The 26802-nt window shown below is 37.2% G+C and overlaps 1 protein-coding gene across 3 annotated transcripts; it reads right to left on the reverse strand.

Annotated features, from left to right (window-relative positions):
• Positions 1–103: 103 nt before the first annotated feature.
• On the reverse strand, positions 104–26582 carry COMMD6 (COMM domain containing 6). Of its 3 annotated transcripts, none has more exons than XM_054586439.1 (4): positions 26576–26582; positions 15969–16121; positions 12210–12420; positions 104–497 (listed from the first exon to the last, which is right to left on the reverse strand). In XM_054586439.1, the coding sequence occupies exons 2-3, from the start codon at positions 16092–16094 to the stop codon at positions 12370–12372; spliced, it is 177 nt and encodes a 58-aa protein (XP_054442414.1). In that variant the 5' UTR covers positions 16095–16121; positions 26576–26582; the 3' UTR covers positions 104–497; positions 12210–12369. The 3 variants fall into 3 exon arrangements, with proteins under 3 accessions (XP_054442414.1, XP_054442412.1, XP_054442413.1); XM_054586437.1 differs by lacking the exon at positions 26576–26582 and adding an exon at positions 21268–21285; XM_054586438.1 differs by lacking the exons at positions 104–497; positions 26576–26582 and adding an exon at positions 21268–21285 and having other exon boundaries at positions 9396–12420.
• Between the last annotated feature and the right edge of the window lie 220 nt (positions 26583–26802).

The raw sequence follows: 26802 nt of genomic DNA on the forward strand, positions 1-26802 counted from the left end.
ATTTGAACAGAATAATGAATAAACTGTATGTTGATTTTAGTCATTACTTAACCAATAAACAATACGTATACAAAGTATTTTCAAGTTAAATTTATTGGGGTGACATTGGTTAATAAAATTACATGGGTTTCAAGTGTACAATCCTATGATACATGATCTGTGTATCGCAGTGTGTGCTTATCACACCAAGTCCAATCTCCTTTCATCACCACATATTTGATCTTCTGGGACCCTTCACTATCCCCGCTCCGCTTTCCCTCTGGTAACTACCATCCTGTTGTTTCTCTGAGTTTTTGTTTGCTTGTTGGTCTTGTTTGTTCATTTGCTGCTTTCCGTTTTATATCCCACATATGAATGAAATCATGTTTCTTGACTTTTTTATGTCTGATTTTGCTTGGCATGATATTCTCAAGGACTGTCCATGTTGTCACGAATGCCAGCATTTCATCTTTTCTTATGGCCAAGTAGAATTCCATTGTATATATGTACCACATATTCTGTAAACAAAAGAAATAAAATACATCAAAATTGGGAATGAAGAAGTAAAATTGTCACTTTTTGCAGATGACATGATTCTTTTTATAGAAACCTCTAAAGACTGCACCAAAGAAACCCCAAAAATCCTATTAGAAACAATAAACAAATACAGTAAAGTTGCAGGGTACAAAATCAATGTACAAAAATCCACTGTAGTCCTATATACCAACAATGAAACTTCAGAAAAATAAATTTAAAAAACTGCAAAATTCCTTCTGCAATTGCAACCAAAAGAATAAAATACCTAGGAATAAACTTAACAAAAGATATGAAGGACCTTATACACTGAAAACTGTAAGACATTATTCAAAGAGACTAAAGAAGATACACACACACATATACACATAAAGTATTTTTTATAAACTCTAGAGAATTTTAAATCACTTCTCATCACAATTTCAGAGGATGCAACACAAACTTTTGAATGATATATGTAGCTTCATATAGAATTTTGCCTATTATTTTATTAATTATCTAATAGTGAGATTATTTAAGAGAAAACACTGAAAAAGGTAGTCTAGGAAATTTATTTTTAAGCAAATGGGGGAGTAGAAGAAACAAAAATGATGACTGAGGAGTTAAAAACACTCCTAGAAGCAGCAGGGCTGCCTCTCGTTTATATAATTACTAAATTTTCTCATCACTTCATTCTAATATTATGGAATAAGTTATTTGGAACAGGCAATATTTTTATGCTTATGGCTATAACTATAGAGAAGAATTATTAATCTGCTTTGTGTTATGAAAGTCAATATGTACCTTTAATTAAAATCAAAATCCCCTCTCAGCTACCCATTCTATTTCTTGTTTTAAAGTAATTCCCCCTTGTCCAGTAATCCATTGCTTCCCTTAAAAAAAAAAATGCATGTCTTCGAAAGAGGAAATTTCTTTGTCTTGTTACTTTGTGAAAACAGCAGGAATCTTCAAACAGTAAAGCTAGAAAACCCAATTTGTTGGATCTCCCCCTCTATAAGAGTGTTGGAAAACTTACTCCATTTTCAAAATAAGCAATAGAAAATAATTGTAGCCAAATGTCATGCAAAATTATAAAAAAAAGGAAGAATAAGGCACAGAATAAAATTTGCACAAACCATGATGGAAAACACTTCAAAAAGACATACCAACAAATTGTGAAACTGTAAAACCTAATATTTCAAAATAAGCTAACAGAAATTGAGGAAAGGCTAGAAGCCAAGAAAGAATAACATTAATCAACATTAGAAAAGCTTTAAAAAATTGCAAAACCAGAATGTGGGGTTATAAAGGGAGGAATCTTCGTTGAGTTTCCTCAGCCCCTTTCTTCTGTCCCTTCAAACATGAACTTGAGCCCACCATTTCCCCTGCTGGCTTCACCCTGTCATGGCATTCAGCATGTAGACAAGCAGTGGCAGACTGAACACATGATGGTTTTCATTGGGCAAGAAGCCAGTAAGAATGCAGAAGAAATAGCAGCAAAGGCAATGTGAAATGCTTGAAAGTTTGTTGTGAAAACAGAAAGACTAAACATTACAGAAAATCATGAAAAGAAAGAAACAGATTATGTAGCAGAAGAAAATTTAGATGGCCATCTTGGTGAATCAGGCAAGCTTAAAAGTCCTCTGAGCTGTCAATAAAAAAAATTAAATTAAAATTTTTCGTTGGTTGGAGCATCATCCCATACACCAATAGGTCGTGGGTTCGATTCCTGGTCAGGGGACATACCTAAATTGTGGGTTTGATCCCTGGTTGGGGCCATATGGGAGGGAACCAATCGATGTTTCTCACATAGATGTTTCTCTCCCTCTTTCTCTCTCTAATCAATTAAAAAAAATGTCCTCTGAGCCAGAAATGATCTTATTACAGACCCTAAGTAAAGCAAAGGAGACACTCAAAAAGGTGATAAGCCAAAACCTGGCACTGAATGCTGCAAGCACTGGTGCTCCAGGATGTGTACTAGACGCTATAGCCCCTAATAACTAACTATTCATTGCAGGAATCAGGGCCACCTGCCAAAAGCCCAGTGCAAAAAGTGATTCCTATGTAACACAAAAGCGGCACTAAAAAAGGATGCTGATGTCTAAATTGATCAGGAGGCCTACCTGCCTGAGTAAATAATTGACCGTGTTGAATTCCATGACAGAGAACACAAAGTCAAGGTTTCCAATACCGTAAAAAGCCAGCTGGTTCTCATGGTTTAGAAATGATGCCAGTGAGCTCTGCTTGGTGTGACTACCAAACAGAAAGTTTGGGGGTTAAGCCTTTGGGAGGAGCTTGCCCCACTCCTGTATAACTATAATATGAAAGCATCTGAAAGTTGAAAAAACAAGATTTTCTGTCATCTCCTCTTTGATGTTCTGATATTGTTCTATCTTTATCAATGGGATACCTCTTCTGTAGCTATGGCCTTTGTTTTAACCATTAATGCCTGGAGAAAAGTTCACTTGAACAAACAGGAACAGAACTCTAATTCTAGAAGGAACAGCAGCCTTCAGTGGTTTTGAGCACAAGGCAGAGGGGCGCAGGCAATGGTTGTATGCCTTTCCCCCAGGCGTGTTCTGGTCTTCCTGTAGCTTCAGGTGCCTGGTATACAGAGTTTTAAGTACATTTCAGAGTAGCTCTCTGGCTTTAATATGCAGGTGGCAAACATTCATTACAGCAGCAGTAACCTCACTGTTATCTACTGGGGCCTAGTTTTCCTCACATGTGCATGTGTTTTATTTAGCATAACAAGAAGTTTATGTGGGGTGAAAGTGAGAGAACTCAGGATACAATTTTTGAAAATTTAAGGGAGCATAAATGAGAATAACAATAACAAGTAATGTCTAAATAGAAGATTAAAAGGAGAAAAATGTTAAACTTTACAAGGAAATGAAGAAAGTGGTGAAAAAAATTTGAAAGTGACAGATAGTCAAAGAAGTTCCTACATGTGTATACTAGAGGTTCCCAAAGAAGAGAAGGAACAGAGCAAATATTAGAAGCTTCTAAATCAATAAAAATGTTCTTGAAGTGAAAAAAAAAGAAAAACCAACAAAACAAAAAATTCTGAAATTTTAAAAATACATATTGAAAAGCACACTACGTACATTGAAAAACTGACCCAAAATGATCAAAACCAAGACTTATTCTATGAATTTTAAAGGAAAACTTTAAATATTTGTTTTTTACCTAGACAAAAAAAAAACCCAAATCATTTACAAGGGAAATGACATCAAATTGTCATCAGACCTTTTTAAGGCAACCACTTTATGACTGAAGAATATACAGTGATATGTCTAACACACTTAAAGCAAGAATATGTGACCTTAATGTTTTATATGCATGCACATGAATATTCCAGTATAAAAACCATACACAGACAGTATAAAATTTCATGCATGCACTCATGCATTTACAGAATTAAACTCCATCTTAAAGGGGTCAGTTACTACTCAGCTCTAGCCCATCACTGGCTCTAGAAAATACAGGTATAATGTTTGGGGGTCTACTAATTTTTTGAAGGACTCTCAAGTTAAAAATCAAAGTATTATGGAGACAAAAAGAGTATTTCTACTGAAGAACTAGATGTGTGATCTCTTAGACTGAGGTAAAAAAATTATTTACTCATTCATTTAATACTCAGTAATATTGTTTAAAGTTTTAACAATGAGCACATAATTTATAATGCTTTTTTATAAAGATGACCACTTTGAGACTTACATGTTATTAACCAGTGTTATCCCAAAAAAATTTAATTAAAAAAATAAAAGGGAAAAAATTCTGTCTAGTATATTTCTGAGAGAAAATAGGACAAAAGCCACTTTCTCAGGCCCTCTTTCCCACTGCTGGCTGGACCCCACAAAGCATGACTGACACTAATTGTTCTTGTGAGTCTTTATCCTCAGGCCTAGAAAATTACTGGAAGCGCCCTGAAGGTGCAGAAGCTCCAGGAACTTACGAAACAGGACCTACCAGACTGGCTCAGACCCTGCACGCAAAGATAACATCGAAACACGTTGCAGCCTAATTGAAACATCCTGCTCCACAACCCCTCCGTTACTGGGTAAAAGCTCACAGCCCCTGCCCCTCAGGGCTGGTGCTGGGGTCTATCTTTGCACCCTAACCTCTCCCTCCCTTGGGAAAGGAAAACAAAACCTTTACTTCGCACTTTCTTCTCTTTGTGAATTCCTTCACAGCCCGCGTCGCCAACGGCCCTAACAATAGCCACTTGATTTCATTATTTTGCAACTTTATTCATTTTTCACATACAATAGAGCCTAATTCCCACCTTCAGATGTTCACCATGAATTGGGTTTTAAAAATATGTCTAGCGTATTTATTCTGTTTATTTTGACATGTCTCTCTGTCCTTTTTGTTAATTTCTTGAAAAAATGTTTTAAATATTTTAATCTAATTAGTATTTCCAAATGATTTGAGTGCAAAACTACATTTGGAAATTTGTTGGAGCCAAGCATCTTTTACTGCCAGTACAACTGTGAAGCAAGCTGCTTACCAATTCATATATCACTAATCAAAATACCAAAAGCATATCCTGTGGCTCAAAGTGGGCTTTAATCACGGTAGTGTGTATGATTAAGGGCGGCTATGTGATAAAAATCGTTCTGTGATGTATCTTGGTCTCCCAATAGATTTGTAAACTTCAAATGCTGCAGTCTTTTTTAAAAATAAAACATAGTAAATGCCCAGGATTAAAAAAATAAATTATGGAAATTTTCACATAAAAAATAAAATGGCAAAATGAACCCAAACATACACATCACCCAATCCCAACAATTATTAATAAATGGTTAAGCTTTCACCTACACCCCTGTCCACTAAGGGGTTGTGGACAGGAACAAACTCCCCAGCTGATTTGTACTCACCCTATAGGTTGAAATACACTGTCTCAGAGTTTTATCTAAGGGCATAATCTAAGTTTCATTCATCCAATAATCTTGACGCTTGTTATATGCTTGGTACAAAGTAGACACCAAGTATGTGACTGATGAATAGTTAAATATCTATACTAGAAAGCAAGCACCGCCCCCACCCCCACCATGGGTAACTAAATTAGCTACTTCCATGGTGTGAAGGCGTTTGCATACTTGGAAGGAGACAGTAAACACAGGCAGCTTCTCTAGGATTCCCATTTGCCTTGCCATTCCTTTGGAAACTCCTATGGGCTAGAATGCTAATTTCTGTCTAAATTCACAGGCTTAGAATATGAAATCTCTCTGCATCCTGCAGTTGTGTTCTTGATAGTAACAGTTCTTGAATAGCACATCTTAAATATTCCTTTGCCCTTTCCCTTGATACAGAAACATGAAACAAAAAGACACGGTAGTGCTTTTCTTTAACAAATGTTCTCATGCTGAAATAACAACTAGCCAAAGAGTAATAACTACTTTCTCCTAGGGCACATGTAATTCAAAAGAGCATATATCAAGATCAAGTTAATCAAGCTATGCAATCCATTACATTTAGTATTTCTGTGTGCTATAAAATGTTGGTAAGTGAACTGCTGGAATATCTGTCTTTCTTACCAAATGCAGGCCTGGTAAAATCCACGTACCCTTTGGAGAATGATATGTGAAATAGTAAAATTCCATTTAAATGATGGCACACGTAAGTTTCTTATTCAAACTTAAAAATGTTTCTTTCATACTTAAGTTCTAAAATTTTTGATCAGTGTACTAGAATTATACTATTATACTGTGTATTATACTGTAGCTTAAATTATACTAGCATCATTCTTTGCTTAAGAATTTATGAAATATTAATAGTACCAATAGCATAAAAACAGGTAAATTATTCCTTTAGGCAATATATAAGAAGCTGTATAGTAAGTCACCTCCAGAACTTTTAGTTAAGTTTAATTATCCCTGTACTGAAGAATTAACATAGTAGTCCTGATTGCTTACTTAAAAAGGCCTGCTCAGAAGGTTGGCCCTTGGCTGGCATCTGAGAACTTGGATTTCAGGAGGGTTTGCACCATTAACTCACACTTGGCTAACTGTGTTTAAACTGTTTGTACAAACAATAGAACTTATGCAAACTCCTGCATTCCTTTTGGGAGACTGAAATTTGGGTACATTCCAGGCAGAGGGTGCCTATATGATCAGCCCCCAATAAACACCCTGGGTGTTGAGTCTCTAATGAGCTTTGTTGGTTGGCAACATTTCCCACAATTTGTCAAAACTTGTTGCTTGAAGAATTAAGCACATCCTGTATGGTTCTACTGGGAGAAAATCAGAAGCTTGCATCTGATTTTGCTCCATGTGTCTTCTCTCTTTGCTCGTTTGGCTTTACATCCTTTCATGGTATTAAGTCATAGCATGAGTGTGCCTCCATGCTGAGTCTGATAGTTACTCTAATGAATTATCAAAACTAAAGGTGGTCCTGAGGACTCCCAACACAATCCCCAAGTCTACTTTGCATCACTTAATTGGAGGATTAGAAATTTGTACTCCGTAAGAAATGGTTTATAAAGGCATTATTAATGCAAATTTAGAGATCCCCCAAGCATTGTAAGTTGAAGAAGCTATGACAATTGATTGCAATTGTAACTTATTATGATTTTGGTTACAGTGTTGTAACACAGCAGTAGAACTTTTAAACAGGCACACAGCCACTCAGTTATAGTTTCTAGTCTCCTTTGCAGCTGTGGCCACATGAATTGGTTCTGGCCGATGGGATGTGAGCAGAATGAAGTGTGTTAACACCCAGGACATGGGTTTATGTGGAAAACTATGACCTTACCATTCCTTTTCTCTCTTCTGCTGACTGGTGTGTAGACATGATAGAAATCGGAGCTGCCATGTTTTTCACAAGATGGAATGCAGATGTTGAGGGTGGCTGGTCACCTATGCCGAGTCTGGAGTCCTCGGTGACTTCCAGAGGAAAGCACCGTATCAACTACCTTATTTAGCCCACGTCACCAGGAAGATACATCCATTCTCTTGCATCCATGATCCCATATATATCATTTTGCCGTTTGTCAGCTGGTTCACTTGTAAACTGAAGCAATAACATTTACCAAGTCCAGGTCATCTTTCTCACCAATCCTAGAATCTGAGCCAGATTTTGTGGTCTGACCTACTGAGGCAGAACTTTTTCTTTCAGACTTCTAAATGCCCTCCTCCCCACCCCAGCTCTACTGAGCTATAATTGACATGTAACATTGTTATTAGTTTATGGTGTATAACAAAATGATTTGATATATGTGTATAATGTGAAGTAATTACCACGGTAAGTTAATACCTATCACCTCAGTTATTAAATTGCTTTTCTTGTGATGAGAACTTTTAAGATTTACTCTTAGCAACTTTCAAATATGTATGTAATACAATATTGGTAACTACAGTCACCATGCTGTACATCAGACTCCTAAATTTTTAATGATCTCAAAATCTAAAATACAGACCTTCTAACACCATTGTCCAATAAAAAGAATCAGGGCTCCTGGGAGAAATGTCTGCTGACTCTAGGACTGGGACAGAAAATATGCAAATTAGCCTGGAGTATCCTGTAGTGTCAAGTGACAGAAAAGAGGGAGGGAGATGTCAAACGGACACAGGAGCCAAAAGGAAGAGCTCCCCATGGTCAATGCTGGCATGATTTGAGCAACAGGAGTATTCAATTATAATCCCAACTATAAAATAAATATTCAGGAGTTCATACTGATGTAAGTAATTAATAATTGTGGAAAAGAGTCAAATTTCTCATGTAAGAATTCCAAATAAAATATGTAGGGACATCATGATAAAAGAGGGGCTCATAACTCCACACTCCTTAAGCAGAAGCTGCACACAGTAACCTCCTTCCAGAGAAAAGCATGGAAAGAAGGAGAAAAAGAGGAACTTTGTAGCAGAGTAACCTAAGAAACAACTGCTTCAGCAAGTTTATCTAGATTGACATCAACAGTCATAAATCATACTGCTAGTATATCCCCTTGACATAATGCGAAGAAAATGGCATTTTATCTCCATGACCTTCTTCCCATATATCCATCATTCCAGTCCAGAAAAACATCAAACCCCAGCTGAGGCACATCCTACAATATGCCTGCCCCATACCGCTCAAAGCTGTCAGGTCAGCAAAAGCTAGGAATGTCTCAGAGACGGCCACAGACAAGAAGAGCTTAAGGAGACATGAAACTAAAAGTAATATGATGTCCTGGATGGGATCCTGAAACAGAAAATGGATATTAGAGAATAACTAAAGAAAACTAATGCATAACTATTGGCTCACCGATGAAATGTACTATACTAATATAGGAAGTTAATTAGGGGAAACAGAGTGTGGGATATGAGGGAACTTAATACTATCTTCTAATTTTCCTATAAATCTAAAACTTCTAAAAAACAAAAGTTTTTTAAAATCTAAATCACACAATAATTTTTACAAATTATTTTAAAAGATAATTCTGCTTAAACACTTTCAAAAACAAGTCATCAGTGTGTTGGAAGTTTCAATCCCTTTAAATGTGACCGTTTTTGCCTTCTAGCCACATAAATATGATTCTTATGTTAACCTGTCTTGGTAGCAGGTTATTAAAATACTTGTATTAAAATACTTGTGTTGTGCTTGATAAGCTCAGATGCAAACTATTCCTTTTGGAAACTAAAAGCTTGTTAATACATTTTCCAACTTGAAAATGACTTGTTTTCCAAAAGTTTACATTTAAGTCAAGTGTTTGAAACTTGAAACACATTTTCCCACAGAAATGTTATTACAAACTGTGGTTAATTCCCAGGCGCCCAGTGAAACTCACTGAATTTATTATAAACAAAAAGACATTTGTAATGAAATAGTATCAAACTAAATTATGAAAAAACTTGTCTTTTAAATTAAAGAGATAAAAATTAAATATACAATTTAAATTTATTTGAATCACCCACAGTGTTTGAGCCCGTTCACATTGGGCGTCTTTGCATATAACCTTAAACATTTCAAATGCAAAAGGAAGAACAGAAGATGTTAAACTGGGATGGGTAGGCGACGGAGGGACTCTATGCACAGTCTGGGAAGGCGAGAAAGTTGTTTTAACCCAGATTGGGGTTGGGTTGGTTTCTACTGTTATTTCTGGGAATACAATGAAACTGGTGCTCAGCAGGATGGAAGAAGAGATAGAGAGGAGACATGGCTTCTCACTCTCCCAGAGTAAATGCAGTAGTAAATGCAGTCTTACTATCAGAGGCGGGCCAACAGGATGTCTGCTAGCAGTTACTAAGCCTGAATGACCAGTTGGCTAACTCCTCAAGCTGGTGGGATCTAAGTATACAGGTGGACAGAACTTGGACTTGAGCTCCTCACAGCAGTGTGCTACCTAGCAGAGGACAAAGAAAGTAGATTTACGTAAGAGACCCGCAGAAATGCTGCCAGGTGTGAAAAGGACATACATTTCCAAGGTGCAGGATCAGAAGAGGACACAGAGGAGAGATAGAAATGAAATTTTTTACAGTGGTGCCAACCAAAATGTTGGGCCCAGCTGGGGTCACCATTTCTAAAGCACAGCGAGGCCTACGTTTAATGTATTTCAGGTTTGTCTATCCTGGTTTGAGGAGGCAGTTAACAAATAATTTTGTATCATAAACACTACGCATTTGTTAAAAGTAGTAAGGAAACATTATACCATTAAAAAACTACATGAGCTTTTCAGAAGCATACTTAAAAAATACTTTTAAAAAATTATGTATTTTCAAGTATTTTTAGAACTGTAATGCATATTTTTTCGAATATTTCATGGACTTAAAACCAGAAAACAATTTTTAAATTTTCTTCCTTTGCCTCTCTAGATACCGCCTGCACCAGTGCTTACAACCTGGTAGCCCTCCTTCCACACTCTTCATTTTCCATTGTGTTCAAAAGTATGGATGCACTTTCACAAAATCTTATAGACCATAACAATATGTAGAGTATTGACAATATCCCAGAGGCAAATCTTAGCTATATGTCATTCCATAAGATTGAAGTGCCAAATTTATTCAACTTTTCCTTCCTGACAGGTATTCTTTGCTGTTTCATCTTGCTTTTTGCCACTGAAAATGCCACAATAAAAATCCTCATACACTATTTTGCGTTATGCAAAAATCTCACCAGCTTACAGTAAGTTGCTAGCTCACACGACTGTCCAAGGCAGGTCAGGCCATTCTTGCACAGTGTACCTCCACTAGCGCTTCAGGGACCCTCCCCATCACATTTTCGCTGGCTTAGAGCCCCTCACTGACAGCGGCGAGGATGGGAGAGGGCTTGGAAGGGGACGAGGAATGATTTAGAGGAAGGCTGGATGTGGCTCAAGACACTTCTTCCCCAAATCCATTGGCTACAACCCAAGCATGGGATCCCTGACTAACAGCAAAGGAGGCTGGGAAATGCAGTCTTTCTAGAGGCCCAAACACAGGTAATAGACTGGCATTTAGCCAATTTTGCCAAATATATTGGTGGCTTCATTCCCAAGGATGTATTCCTGGACTGTGAAATTTCTATGTGATATGGGGGTGTAACCCCACTTTGCAAAAAGACCTTAAGTCTTGCCAGCAGGGTAAAAACACTCAACACTATTCTCGTTCTTCTAAATCTCCCCTCAGTAGGCACTAAACCCCAGGAAAGTCAGTTGATTAAATTTGTTTTAACAGGGTCCCCAGCTTAACTTCCACCCAATGAAGCGCATGTTGACAGATGGCAGAAAGGGCATGAACCATGGCTTCCAAGTAATATCCTTCATGGCGGAGAGATTACTGGCAGCAGCTTTCCCTGAAATTCTTGCACTACTGGATTTCCAAAAGCCAGCAATTTCTTGTGACTCGTTCCCTCAGCATTTTTGACAGTTTAGTAAACATCTAATTTCTTGTTTAAAACTCTCTTCCCATTTAGAATATTTAAAGCAATTTGTTTTCCAGACCAAGGACTTATACATCAACTTGGCATTTGTCTTTTGTTTTTGTTTATGGCCCATTATTTTTCTACAAATAATTTAATTCTTATTTTCAAATACATTTATGTTTTCTCTTATTGCTGTTGGGTTGCTGTCTTCCCAAGCCTTAGTTAACGTAAATATTCTCTAAAACTTCTCATTTTTATCTTTTCAATTTGACATAAATCCATCTGGAATTTACTTTTGCATACATTGTGACTGCTAGTATTATTTATTAAATAATCATGTTTTCCCACCCAACGGAAATACTAACCTTGTCCGAAAAGTCTCTATTTCTGGGCCACTTAGTGTACTCCAGTAATCTGTCTATTCCTAAGCAATGCTACATGTGTTTATTCCTGTGCCTTTATATTTTAACAATTGACTTATAAATTTAAATTCAATGGAGATCATCTAAAACAATAATTTATACTAACAGGTTAACTCAGTTGAATATAGAAAGAACTCAGAATAAAACTTACTTATCTCTGTGCATTTATCTGAACTTTTTATAAATATTAAAACAGAAACAACTGAATGCTTAGCTAATACAAGGAAACAGTCAATCTTAACGTGATTCCAAATGTTTGAGAAGAGTAGCCTCATTCTTCTCACTGACTGTTTTTGTAGTAATTGAATGTTATAAAATTGAATCTATAAGGTAATGGCATCCTTTTCAGTATTTTCAACCATTCAGCTATTTGTTTTATTGAGATGTAATTCACTGAGTTCACCCTATAAAGTGTTCAGTTCAGTGGCTTTTAGTACTTTCACATCAATAAGTGCATCAATCACCTCTTACCTAAGTCCTGTTTGTCTAATCTTTTTATTTAAAAAAGGGAAAAACCAAAGTGCAATTCTCTTTCAATAAATATCTTCTGATCCTCATGCAGTTATATTGCAGAAAGTGAAGTCCATAATTTAGAACGATGGCAGCAATTTATCAATCAGGTAATCAGTGTTCACACAGTTTCAATAATTGCAGCAATTTCCTTGAACTGTCTGTAGAAATTCTGGAGAGAAAGGAGAAAAATAGTATTAATTTTGCTTTCAGAGGTAATTTTAATAGTTCTCCCAATAGTATCTGACCATCAGAGGCTATAGAACATATTAAGGTTATATTTTGATGTTATATTCTCTTTTATTATTTTTACTTTTTTTAAAGATTTTATTCATTTATTTTTAGATAGAGGGGAAGGGAGGGAGAAAGAGACAGAGAAACATCAATGTGTGGTTGCCTCTCATGCACCCCCTGCTGGGGACCTGGCCTGCAACCCAGGCACATGCCCTGATTGGGAATCAGACCTGCCACCCTTTGGTTCATAGGCCAGCGCTCAATCCACTGAGCCACACCAGCCAGGGCTATATTCTCAAATATTATAGGTTATTCTCAGAAACAAAGAAGTATAATTTGGTACTAAAGCAGAGTTGGATAATTAGCACATGACTAAACTTTTCAAAAGAGCATCCAAGAAAGTTCTTTTGAAATCACGCCAGAAAGATTTATTAACTACCCAGCACTGTCCTAGAAACTGAAGACAAAAACAAAAAAATGACAATTTGGTTTCCAGGCTTCAAATAACTTTAAATCTAGTGAAAGACTGGATTTCAGGGTAATAGGGACTGTTTTGTTTAAGATAAGGGTTCCATTACAATAAGAGAGAACCAACACTGACAATGGCTTGAATGGCAGAAGCTCATTTATATTTCATTTAAAAATTGAGCTAGCCTGATCACTCTCCTGTAGAAGTCATCTTCTTTATTCAAATCTCAGATAAGAGGAGAACCAAACAAATTCTGTCTTCCTTCTCTCAACCTGCCAGGAAGCAAGGAGGCAAATTTAAAATTTAACCTCGATGATAAATTTTGCAACTAGCCTGACTGATTAGGCAGGGGTCCTGAAATAGGTTTAATTTTGTTTAAAAAAAAAATTAATCTGACATTTCAGGCTCATTATAATTCATACCTGCTGTAACAGCACTTATTATTGTTTGCAATTATATATTAAGTGTTTTTATTCACTTGTCCACTGTCTACGACCAGTAAGTTCTATGAGGGAGAGAAAGTTCTCAGATAATTTTCTCAAATAAATGTTGAATTAATGAATTTTGCACAAAATATGGTAAATACCAATTGTTTACTTAACTCATTAGTACAGTGTACTTAACATGCAAGGTGGCAAGAGATATCAGAATATTCAAAGAAAGGTCAATAAAATAAAAATTTAACCTCAGCAATTAGCATTCCCTCTAATGATTTACATATTTGCATTTTTATTTTTTGGTTTTAATTCTGTTTTGCTTCTTAAGAGTATGTATTTTGTTTTACTTTATATGCAAATTGATTATGGAATGAAGCAGAATGTAACTATTTCTTTAAAAATATATACTGGTGGTCAAAATTTCAGCTACAAAAAAGATACAAATTAAAAGCTCAAAGAATGTTCCCAAGGTCTCAGTCCTGTAATAGACTCCCAGTGACTAATAGGCTGTTTACCTGGGTAGATTTTAAGCTATGTAAACACTAACTTCAAAAGAATTTGTGGGTTTTTTTTCCTGAGGAAAAAACATTCTGGAGGTGGAATCAGCATAAATGCAGCACAGAAAAATAAGAATAAGGCCAGGATTCTGAACTACAAACAGAACTGAAACCTATATTCTTTTGAAATTGACTGGGTCCTTATACTGAGTTGACAGACTACTCAGGTATCATAATATATTTATTTCCTTTTAACCAAGTCCTAATTCCTTTTGATATCCTAATTAGCATTATTAATGTTGAATATGTGACCATTATTTTTTGTTCTAAAGCAGAAGTATCAGTTTAAAAAAAAAAAAGAAATCAAAGGGGGAAAAAACCCTTAGTATCTAATTTGTAAAATCGAACTATCCTATGACCTAGCAACCCAGCTTCTGGATATATATCCAAAGGAAATAAAATCACTATCTCAAAGAGATATCTGAATTCCTATGTTCACTGCAGCATTATTCACAATAACCAAGGTATGGAAACAACCTAAGTGTCTACTGACAGCTGAATGGATAAAGAAAATGTGATATGTAAAAATATATATAACATGTAGCCCTGGTTGGTGTGGCTCTGTGGATTGAGAACCAGACTGTGAAGCAAAGGGTCGCCAGTTCGATTCCCAGTCAGGGCACATGCCTGGGTTGCAGGCCAGGTCCCCAGTAAGGGGGCACATGAGAGGCAACCACACATTGATGTTTCTCTCCCTCCCTCCCTTCTCCTTTCTCTAAAAATAAATAAATAAAATCTTTAAAAAATATATATGTAAAACATGTAAATTATACATACACATACACAATAGAATACTGTTCATCCTTAAAAAGAAGGAAATCCTGCTAATTTGACAACATGACTGACCCTGGAAGACATTATGCTGAGTGCAATAAGGCAGACACGGGAAGACAAATACTGCATGCCCTCACTTATATCTGCAATTGAAAAAAGTGGAACTCCTAGTACCGGAAAGTAGACTGGTTACCAGGGCTGGGGAGTGGGGAAAATAAGATGTTTGTCAAAGATACAAACTTTTGGTTATAAGAGGAGTAAGTCTGGAGACTTAACATACAGTATGGTGACCAGTTAATAATAATGTATTATATACATGAAATTAGCTAGGAGAGCCGATCTTAAGTGTTCTCACCATACAGACACACAAAAAAGGTAACTATGTGAGGTGAAAGACATGTTAATTAGCTTAATTGCGGCAATCATTTCACAATGTATATGTATACCAAAACTATACCTGTATACCTTAGATACACACAATTTTTATTTGTTAATTAGACTTTAATAAAGATGAGGGGAAAAGTGTAGTTTGTAAAAGAAGAAATCAAAAATGCCCTAACGTGGTATGTGAGGGATTTTTCTTAGAGTATAACTGCTGTGAAGATTCTTATCTAGTCACTCAGGAAGAAATCAAACAAAAACAAAACCCAAATTAGTCGATGACAAAACATTTCTCTGTATATACATTTAAAAGGAAATCTAATTTCTCACCTATTCCCTTTTTTCTTCCTTCCTTATTGAAAAGAGGCAGAATGATAATATGAATAACATGACCCTAAGTACAAACTATGGAGTTACTCAAATTTTGAAGTAACAGAACTACTCATCAAGTACTGGTGCTCTGATCTGCATTTTATAATCATTATTAGTCAGAAAGTTCAAGATCAATACTATTCAAAATAAGCTTCATTTAGCTTATCATTCTCAAACATTAAGCCTAAAAAGAATAAGAATAAAACAGTTAAAAGCAAAGTAAATATCCTGCCTGACAAGATGAGAACTTCCTAAATGCACTACAGAAGAGTATTGTGAAACTGACCAAATGTCACAGAATACAAATCCAGCATATTATATTGAAAATAATGTACCATTCCCAAATAAAACAAATTCAGATTATTTTGTATTAATAAAGCACATCAAAACAACTACAAATAAAAACTAATATTCTCCTTTAATAAAGATTTTATACATCATTTTAAGCAGCAATTACAGAACAATGAGCTAGAACTGAATAAATTAAATCACAAACCTGAAACTGGGGAATTGTCATTTCAAAAGACTTGATCTTCACTTGGCCTGAATGATCTGCCACTTTTAGCATCACTGCAACATAAGGATACTTAAGTGATCTGCAACTGTCTGAGCTCACAGCCATACCCAGTTTCCACTGAAAATCTACAAGCTGCAATAAAAACAGTACAGAACAATACATTAGTAATAATACTGCCCTGAATGCAGATATTTAATTTTACTGTTCTCACATTCAACTTTTGCCAACCATAATAAAATATCGTCACTTTAATATTGCTATAGGAATTAAATACCAAATGGGGAGAAGCAATAAGGGATAAAAACAGAGCTGGCAAACAATATTGTCATAATTATAAATGGAAAAAAACACACCCAAAAACAGTTCCCACTAAGTGGGTAATGGGGTAGAAGGAAGATGGGGCAGTACCGGTTTTCCTTTCCTTTCGTCCCTGCACTTGGGGGGCTCCAAGTGCACTGGTCTGTCCCTCACTTCTCTTTCCTGTTGCCTTCCCCATTCCACAACCTAAAAATCCTAAAATGGAAGATGAATTATACACCATCTTCATATTTAACTGAGGCACACATGGGAACCATTCCAGGTTCTTTCCTCACCACAGTCCTCGATCTGAAACCTCATATTAGCATAAATACCAGGTGACAGGTGGTTTTCTATTTCATCACTGTTGATGATGGACACCGGCCAGGTGATGTGCTGTGCTGTTTACCTGTATTAAATGCCTCACATGAATCATCACAACATTATAGGCTATTATTTCCATTTTGCACATGGCACAACTGAATTTCCGATAGCTTAGATAATGCGCTCAAGGCCCCCCATTTCTGGAATCAGAACTGAAACCAAAGTCTGTTTGACTCCAAAAACTACACGCTTATTGACTACTGGCTGCCTCAATACTTTTTAGCTAATTCCTGTTAATGATTCTTCAGTGTTGCCATGGCATAAAACAGGATCGGCTAACTGCAGCTCTTAACACTAACTAAAACATAAGACCATGAGTGGAGGAATTAGCAGGCACTCATGAAAAGTACTTGTCTACTGATACCTTCTGCTACCAAATTAATGCTGATTGTTAAATCTGCTTCTTGATAAAGTTTTTATAAAAGGTGGGATTGATGTGAGGACCAAAATTTCCTCCTGTCTCAGACTGGCTTTGAACCAAGCAGCTACACCATTATGGTCAGGCTGGTGCTAATAAAAGATTAACGTATTTAATAAGTAAAAAGATTGTATATGTACATTTTATATAAAAGTGTTCCATACAAAAATAAAGGTAATACAGTAGATACGTAACAAAAGAACTACAACTGAATAAACATATGAAAAGATAAGCAGAAATGCAAATTTAAACCACAATGAAATACCACTACACACCTACCAAAATAGCAAAATTTTAAGTCTGACAATTCTACGTATTAGGGAAAAAAAGAAGTGTCATATGCTGTTGATAGGAGACTAAACTGTGCCAGTCTTCTGGAAAACTGGCTTTACCTGGGTAAGGTGAAGTTATGCACACCCTGTGATCCAGCGACTCAACTACAAATATAACCTAGGAAAACTTGTGCATATATACACAGGACATGTACACCAGAGTGCTTCTGGTAGCTTTATTCCTAATAACCCCAAAGTATAAATAGCCCAAACGGACATCAGTAATAGAACGGATAAATGAAATGTTGCACAACAAAAAAAAATGAATGAACTTCAGCTACACAGAACTGTAGCTGAATGCCAAAATATGCCAAAATAAACAAGTCAAAAAGTTACGTGATTCCATTCATTTAAACTTCGGAAACAAAATAAAATAGTTCAGGAATTCATACATGGGCGGCAAAACTGTAAGAAGCAACATGATTGTCACAAAAGGATAGGAGGGAAGGAAGAGGTTTGATTGGGGAGGGGCATGTGGTTAGACTTCTAGGTATTATTAATGTTCCATTTCTTGAGTTTTGATTGTGGTTACAGAGAAGTTCACTTTTAAGTTACTCTCTTTTTTTGTAACTGTACAAGGAGATGCGGGTTAACTAAATTTACTGTGGTAATCTTTTTGCAATATTGTCTGTCGCGCCATTATGCTACATACCTTATCCAGGTGTGTCCAAGCTGTGGTCCAGAATGGCTGTGAATGCAGCCCAACTCAAAATCGTAAATTTACTTAAAATGTTATGAGATTATTTTGTGATTACATGTTGCAATGTATTTAACGTGGAGCCCAAGACAACTCTTCTTCTTTCAGTGTTGCCCAGAGACACCAAAAGGTTGGGCACCCCAGTAACTTACCCAAGCTCTAGGTCAACTGCATCTCAATCAAATTGGAAAAATTAAAATAATTAATCAAGCTGTCCCTATGTTCTGGATATTATATGTTATATATGTTCATATATGTTGTGGGTGTGTTATTTTATTATATGTAATATATGTACACTCATATTATGTGGACATATAGTGGGGGAAATATAAGCCAGTGAGCTCCTGGCTGAAAAGAAAAAGTTATTGTAGGCTAGAGCGATCAAGGGAAAGCGGTACAAAAGAGAGAACTTAAAACTCAGTTTTGAAGAATAAACAGAACTGAAATTGAGCAAAAATGTGGCTTACCTATACCATATACCATAAACACATACCTACCAAAAAATAAATGATTAATAAATATTAAGCTACACCAAGCATAGATGAAAATAATCAATGTCTGGCTAAGGAATAGCACATTTATCTGTCTTAAAGCGGAAGGCATTTGTAGGAAATACGGAAAATAAAACTGAGAAAAGTGATCAAGAGGCCAGTAGTTTTTTGCAAATTGTATGAGTTTTCATGTTTCCAAAAACAGTCTCATACACTCATGGAAAAACAACATATATAAGCCATTTATACTTTTCCTGTAGGCAATGGGGACTCACAGAGAATGATATGAAAAGTACCATGCTGATTTAAAAATATTCATCTCATGGCAGCAGGACACAAAAACCCAGGTATGAGGCTTTATGTGCTTGAACAAAGGTGGTGACAAGCAGGATTAAGCTGAACCTATAAAGAATTAGTAGGTACTGGTGACTGCCTACACAGTTAATGGAGGTTATCAAAGATAACTATAAAAACCTGAGCCCAGATGACTGGGAGAATTCTGATACCATGTATCAATCAGAACTTTTTATTTTTTAATTCCAAAGGTATAATCAAGAAATGAGAAGGAATATCTAAATAGGAATGTTCAATAAGTGGCTAAAAATCCAAGAACATAATTCAAGGGAGTTCATTATTAGAGATAGAGTTTTTATATCAGTTCAGTGGTGATGTCCAAAAATTTAACTGGACACTTTTTAAACTTATTCGGCCTGTACAGCTCCTTTATACAAGAAGTTCCATTTTTACTGCCCACAGTAAAAGAGTAGAGGGTAAAACATTGCTTATGTGACTCAAAGTCTGAAATAAAACTCTGAATTATCTAGAACATTTCAAGCAGAAAAGCAATTAAAGAACTTAATGTTGGAATCCACTGACCATTAAATGATGAAACTGGCAGGTGAGGAAAAGGGAGAGCTGCCATTTAGACACTTAACGTGCAAAGTTAGTATTCCTTGGTTCAAGGAAGCTGGGATTAGATTTATGAGATGAGAATTCCCCAAATTCTAAACTGACCATTTAAATGCAAATTAAAAGCAAATCTTTTAATAAATGTGGTTTAATCTTAAATAAGAATTAACTGCATAGATTTTTAAAGGAATTAAAAAAACCAAGAAAATCAAAACAGCGCACATCACTATGGAGAATTTTAAGAATGAAGGTAGCTTCAAAAGTCTTCTAGAATGGAGAAAATAATTTACAAAGAAAACATGCAAAAAAGTTAGTAGTGAAAAAATATACAAACATACATAAGTAACATGAATACAAAGAAAAATAATCAGGAAGCAAATGGAGATTAAAAGGTGAACAAAGAAATTAGCTGTAGCCAGTCACACTAAAAATTAATTGACAGGGTAGCTGAAATTATTAGTAATATAAAAATATCACTATAAACACTGCCCATAAAGACAAAATTGATAAAGCCATATCAGTTTAATTTTTTTTTATTTTTCAAAACACAACATAGCAGAACATTAGAAAAATAATCATGCACAACTCCATCTTAAATACTATTTTCTTATTCCTCTATCTCCATTTCAAGTCTTTATTTGTATGTAATTTTTTAAGGACTTTATTTATTTTGAGAGGGGAAGGGAGGGAGAAAGAGAGGGAAACATCAACGTGCGGTTGCCTCTCATGCGCCCCCTACTGGGGACCCAGCCTGCAACCAGGCATATGCCCCAACTGGGTATCAAACCAGCAACCCTTTGGTTTGCAGGCCTGTGCTCAATCCACTGAGCCACACACACCAGCCAGGGTTGAATGTAATTTTTATAGGTAGAGTCACAAAATGCACACTTTTATATTCTCTCCATTTTAAATCAAAGTTTTCAAATGAAAGGAATGTTAAGTGTTCTGCACACCATCAAACTCTCAAAAGTGCTGAGGAAAAGACTGATTAAAATACACATCCACAGACACAAAACTAGGAGTGTTGGTTATTCAAATCCAAATTTGTCTGATTCCATACTCCACACATTTTTAATAGTACCTAGCTGTAACATGCTTACTGTTTGGAAATAAACTAAGTTCTAGTACGTCAAGAAAGTAGCCAAGTCTGAAATAGGACAAGAATGTTGAGCATCTTCTACTTACTAGATCTGAGCTGCCCAATACAGTAGCCACTAGCCAAAATGTGACTCTTTAATTAAAATTAAATAGAATAAAAAGTTCAGGTCTTAGTTGTAGTAGCTCCATACCAAGTGCTCAACCGTCACAGGAGGCTAGCACTACACCAGACAGGGCCAGCACAGAATACGCCCATCGTTGCAGAGGGTTCTGTGAGACAGTCCTGTGCTACAACTGTGTTGACACAGTGGAAATTAAGGCATGAGTCATTAGCAAATTTCTGCTTGAGAATTCATGTAAGCTCTAGCTCAAGTACGCACCTGCTAAGTCACCAGCCTTCCTTATCTTGTTTAATGGCACCTTCCTCCATACTTTATTTTCTTAATAGCAGTTATCATGATTGGATATTACGTTAACCTTCTAGAGAGCAGGGGCATTACTGACTCAGTTTAGTATCAAATCTACTAGAAAAATATCTGGTACAAAGTGAATGTCCCAGTATTTATTGAATTAATAAGTTTATTAGAACTTCTGTTAACTGGTCTCCAAAGATGGCGCCTAAAAATTAGTAAATGTACACATTGCTCCTCACATTAAGAAATGGAGCTAGTTTTCCCTCTGCATGAATCTGAGCTGTCCTTGTGATTGCTCTAACCAGCAGGATATGGCGGAAGAGACTTTCTGGAATCCCTGAGCATAGGCCCTCAGGAGAACTGGAAGTGTTTGTCTTGTTCTTCATGGAACACTGGCCTCTGGGACTTTCCTTCCTGGAACCCAGCTACCAGGATGTGCACAGCTGGGTGAAGGAGAATCAGGTCACTCCAATTATCAGCCCTGGCTGAGCTCTCAACCAAAGTCATCTCTGAGCCCTGTGAGTGGGCCCTCTTGATTCCCGGCCCAGTTAGGCTCCTAGATGACTAAAGCTCTAGCTCAAACGACTGGGAGTAGAAGCCACCACCCACCTAAACCCAGTTAACCCACAGTGTCACAAGGATAATTAAGTAGTTGCTTCAAGTCACTAAGTTTTGGGTTGTGTGCTATGCTGCAGTAGATAACTAAAGCAGAGCTAAACTAATAGCAGAAAATAACTTTACCAATAAGCTTATTATGACATACAATTATCAAAAATGTATTCTCATAACTACATAATCTGAACTATATTAGTCTACAGGAATTTTAGCAAATATAAATAACCAAAAACATATTTCGGGTAACCAGTTACCTCTGAGATGTTATTACATCCAGTAAAAATAATATAGCAAAATAAAGTCTTTCCCACTAAACACATTCATTACTAGTAAGTTCATAATGTAACTGCCCAGCAACACCATGTATCATCTTCTCTAAAAATGTTTTTCATCCTCATTTCTACCGATGGCCACCATTTTCCTAGTGATTCACATCTGAACTGTGGTCAATTTTGATTTTTCTCTCTCCCTTAGTCAAAGCACATATGAATTGATCGGTACTCAAGATTTTAAGCCAGTGCCACTGACACATAGTCCCTTCTCACCAATCTCACTGCTGCAAACCCACTCGAAGCCTATTTTCAAAATCTTGCCTTGAATTTTACTGGCGCTTCTTATTCAGTTTCTTGCCTATAGTCCTTCTCAGCCCCAACCCAGAGTAGACTCTAAATACTGCTTAGAAATGAACAAAACCTAATATAACGGGTGAAAACCTGTAAAGTCACCTGCCTCCAGAACTAGTTACCAACCACTCTCCTAGTCCTGAAGTCGTATCAGAGCAGCCCCCAAGAGCTGTCCTTGAACTCACACTGGACTGCATCCCTTCTCTAACTTTGAACTGCTACGCCTCTACTCACGCTGTTCTTTCCTCCTGGCATACAACTCTCCAACACTTTAAAATTCAAAGCTCCTCTCAAATTCTACCTGCTCTCTGAAGTCTGCCCTGGTTTACACAACCTTTCTATGAATGTTCTGTACCACTTCTTATGCCCTAGCACTTAGAACATTGAGCTGCATACACTAGATACTAGTCACCTGTGGGGTTGTTTCTCCCCCCATCCACCAGACTGTAAATGCCTTCAGGGCAGTTGGTACATCCAACACAGTACATAATAGAACAAAAAACAGTCACTTATTTAAGAACTACTACTTAATCTGTACAACATTTGTTCTCATTTCTTATATATGGAAAGAGAGAAAATGGCACTAGATACTGTGTCACTAAAACATGTTTCTTTCAATTTATACCGTAAAACAGGCAAGAAGGAAAAAAACGAAATGCGGCAGCAGTAGAAACAATCAATCATCATGAGTTCTATTAAGACATCTATGTAAGGGAACCATGAGCTACTTCAAAAATGATTCAAAATATCAGGAAGTGAAGTAATAATTGTAGACGTCTGGTGCTGGGCAATATAGCACCATGATTTGTTAAATTTAAACAGAACAGATTCTAAAGTCAGACACCCTTGACCTTGAATCTCGGCTCTCCTACCTTTTAACATGGTTTTGTACAAGTTACTAGGTGTCTATGCCCCATTATTTAATAAGTATTTACTAAACAATACTATGTTCTAGGCACTGGGGTTATAAAAAAAGAATAAAACAAAGTTCCTGACCTCAGGAATTTACATTGAGGGGGGGAGAGCAGACGACAGACATATAATGAAGTTGCAGTGTCATAAAAAGTATTAAAAAATAAGTAAAAAGGTAAGGAAACAGGGTGACCAAGAATGCTGGTTTGACAGAGCCTGCAGTTACCTCTTTGAAGAGCAGGCTTTCGAGTTGCAAGAGACCTGAATTAAGTGAAAGAAACAGGAACATGGATAGCTACAGGAGGAAAAAAAAAAAAAAGTATTCTGGACAGAGAAAAGCATGACTGGCATGTATACAGGGAACAATGAGGCCCAGGTGGCTGCAGTGGCAGAGTGGGAAGAGATGAGGAATCAATTTTGGGGACTGCAGGCAAATTATATCCACTTGGAAGAGCCTGTGGGCCAAACTAAATACCAAAGACTGTTTTCTAATGTGGCAGGAATCTGCTAGAGACTATGAACAGAGGAGAGACCTGGTCTTAGATTGCAAAAGGCTCATCCAGACTGTTGGAAGGGGCATTAAATTTAGGAAAGCAAGGAAATCCACCTGGGAGCCAACTGAAGTAGTCTAGGCAAGAGATGGTGGCTTGGACTCAGAAGGCAGCATGGAGTGGTGGATTTAGAGTATATTTTTAAACGGAGAGAAAAAAAAGTATGCTGATGGCTTACATAGGGGTTGTAAACTCTGATTGGAAGTGTGGTCCCAGTTTACCTGGGTAATTCATATACTGGTGAGAAGTAGAGAACGTTATTATCCCTTGAGGAATTCAAAGTAGTACTAGCCATAAGTATCAGCTGTATCTGGTACATTTAAATAGCATATACTACAAACATAAACAATTTATAGCTAGGTTTCTTTCTTCTGTATTACTCTTGAGTAGACATAATCATTTTAAGTAGCAGTATATCAAAAAACGCATAACCTACGAATTAAAAAGTCCAACCCCAGAGTTTCTGGAAGTAAAACTCACCAAAGTGTGAAGCCCTCCTAATGACTGGGTACCCAAGATTTTAGCTCTCAGACTTGTCCACACTGAGCCTCCAGCAACTTTTCAATTATAGTGTAGGTTTTCCTACCCCTGGCACTGGTTTTTGCAGAGGTTTCTGTTCTAGTACGTTGTAATTCTCTGTAGTCTCCTGTCTCCCTAATTTTGGGAGTCCTGGTATACCTTTGTGACCTCAATTCTAACAATCCAAGAAGTTGTTGACTTTTTAAAAAGTTTGTTTTGCTTTTTGACTTTCAACATCCTTACAAACTGGAAGTCTAACATTTTCTGTAATTTTCTTCATACAGGGCTTTTTTAAAAAAAAAGATTTGATTTGATTTTTACAGGGATGGGGAGGGAGAAAGAGAGGGGGAAACATTGCTGTGTGAAAGAGCAATCACTTGCCTTTCACATGCCCCCAGCTGGGCCCTGACTGGGAATCTAAGAGAGCTTTTGGCTCACAGGCCAGCACTCAATCCACTAAGCCCCACCAGCCAGGGCTCTTCATAAAGGTTTTAAACATCTTTTATTAGATTTATTTCAAGGTACTTTTTAACTTCTGGATGTTGCAGGTGATATCTTTTTAAAAAATTTCAACTGTGTCTTCATATAAAAAATCATTTCACTCACTTTGCTAAACTCACATACTAATTGTAGTATTGCTTGTAAATGACTTGGCCTTTTCTATGTAAACAATCTAACTTGCGAATGACTGCATGGAAGGGATGAGTAGTCGTCCGCTGAGGAACAGCCCCCCCCCCCCCCAAGTTGTCTGCATTCCAGTTCCTGAACCTGTGAATGCTATCTTACACGACAAAAAAGACTTTGTAGATATGACTAAATTAAGAATCTTGAAGTGAGCAGTTTCCTTGATTATCCAGGTGGACCCAAAGTGATCACAGAGTCCTTATTAGACGGATGCAGGAGCGTCAGAGAAGGTAACATGACGATGATGGTAGCAGAAAGAGCACTGACAACAGGAGCAGAGGTTGGAATCGTGTCCTTTGAAGATGGAAGCGGAACCCACAAGCTAAGGAATGTGAGCAGCCTCTAGAAGTTGGAAAAGACAAGGAAACAGATTCTCCCCAAGGAAGAGAGCCCTGCCAAAGCCTTGATTTTTAGCACTACAACACTAATTTTGGACTTACGACCTATAGAACTGTAAGATAATAAATCTGTGTTGTTTTAAACAACATCCACATGCCAATAAAAGTTTAAATTTTAAAAACCCTATAGTCTAATATAATTCTGTTTTGGGCTCTTACTCAAACATGACTTAGAGTCAGTGAATAGATAAAAATGATTTAGGAAAGACTGAATCAAAATACACTAACTCAGTAACTCTGAGCAGACCCAGATTAGTGTTAATTACTGAGTTCCTCTACCTCCCAGAAATCCTTGAAAACAGACCAGTTGGAGACACATAGTCTTTTAGCCCCTCGTATTATTATTTATTTCAGCCCTTTAACAGTATTTTGTATGAACCTCGGTGACTCCTAACCCAAAATACTATAGTTTTAGTATTCTTCTGGGAAGAGTGTTATAAGTTATTTGTCTAAAGACAGTTTATTAGCTAAAATAAGACAAGATCATTAGGAACAAAGAAACAGGATTAAGATATACCTAAAAAATCTAATCCTTATGAGCATAAACATATACACTAGAAGGTTAAATAACTATACACTCCATCCTCAAAATAACTGGTTTTTAAAACTAAGAAAGTGGCCCTGGCTGGTGTGGCTCAGCGGAATCAGTGCCGGCCTAACTGAAAGGTCGGCGGTTCAACTCCCAGTCAGGGCACATGCCTGGCTTGCAGGCCGGGTTCTCAGTTGGGGGCGTGTGCGAGGCAACCACCAATCGATATCGCTCTCACACATCAATATTTCTCTCCCTCTTTCTCCTTCCCTCCCCCTCTCTCTAAAAATAAATAAAATATAAAAAAAAACTAAGAAAATGTTTGTGGTGCTCTCTTTGTAAATTTTAGTAATTTCTTCCCTCTACAATCATTCTAAAATACTGCGTACCTAGGATCCAATAAATGGCGCCTAATGAACAATACTTGGTCTGCACTCTTTTGGCTGGGGTGGGTGCGGGAGTTTAAATTACAAAGGCAGTGGCTACCATCTCAGGTGCGAACAGGAAGGAGCCATGCAGGGTGGGGGGACAGTCACCAGCTAGCGGACACAGGACTTGGATTTGGGCTTTGGGGGGTCGGTATCGGGTAAGCTGGAGAAGGTCCTCGGAAGCTTCGTCCACGGGCTTCCCGAGGCCACCAGCGGACCAGGTGCAGCAGCCCGCCCCTTCCCTAGCGGAGGCCGGCCGAGGAGCGGGCGGGGCTGCCACTCACTCACCTGGTTGGTGACCTGAAACGGAAGCAGAAAAAAAACACAATTCAGGGTATGCTCTTTCTTGCAACAGAAGCCCGCGGCCCCAGTTTCTTCTACGCCAAGCCTCACCTTGGTCTTAGCATCCAAGAGCGGCTCGCTAGACCCCTCCATGGCAGGCGTCCAGAGATCGGACCACCGCCTCCTGGGGCCGCTCCGCAGGACGCCAGCACTTCCGCTTCCTCCTCCCGGCC

The sequence above is a fragment of the Pteronotus mesoamericanus genome, unplaced genomic scaffold (genome assembly GCF_021234165.1).
Source record: "Pteronotus mesoamericanus isolate MK-2021 breed Mesoamerican mustached bat unplaced genomic scaffold, CSHL_Meso_final contig_94, whole genome shotgun sequence".
NCBI classification, from domain to species: Eukaryota; Metazoa; Chordata; class Mammalia; order Chiroptera; family Mormoopidae; genus Pteronotus; species Pteronotus mesoamericanus.

Coding starts and splice junctions, on each gene's coding strand:
- COMMD6 (XM_054586439.1), bottom strand. CDS start 16,094: ATGGCTGTGAGCTCAGACAGTTGCAGATCACTTAAGTATCCTTATGTT. Junction 12,421..15,968: donor TGACAATTCCCCAGTTTCAG/GTTTGTGATTTA, acceptor CTTTCTCTCCAG/AATTTCTACAGACAGTTCAA.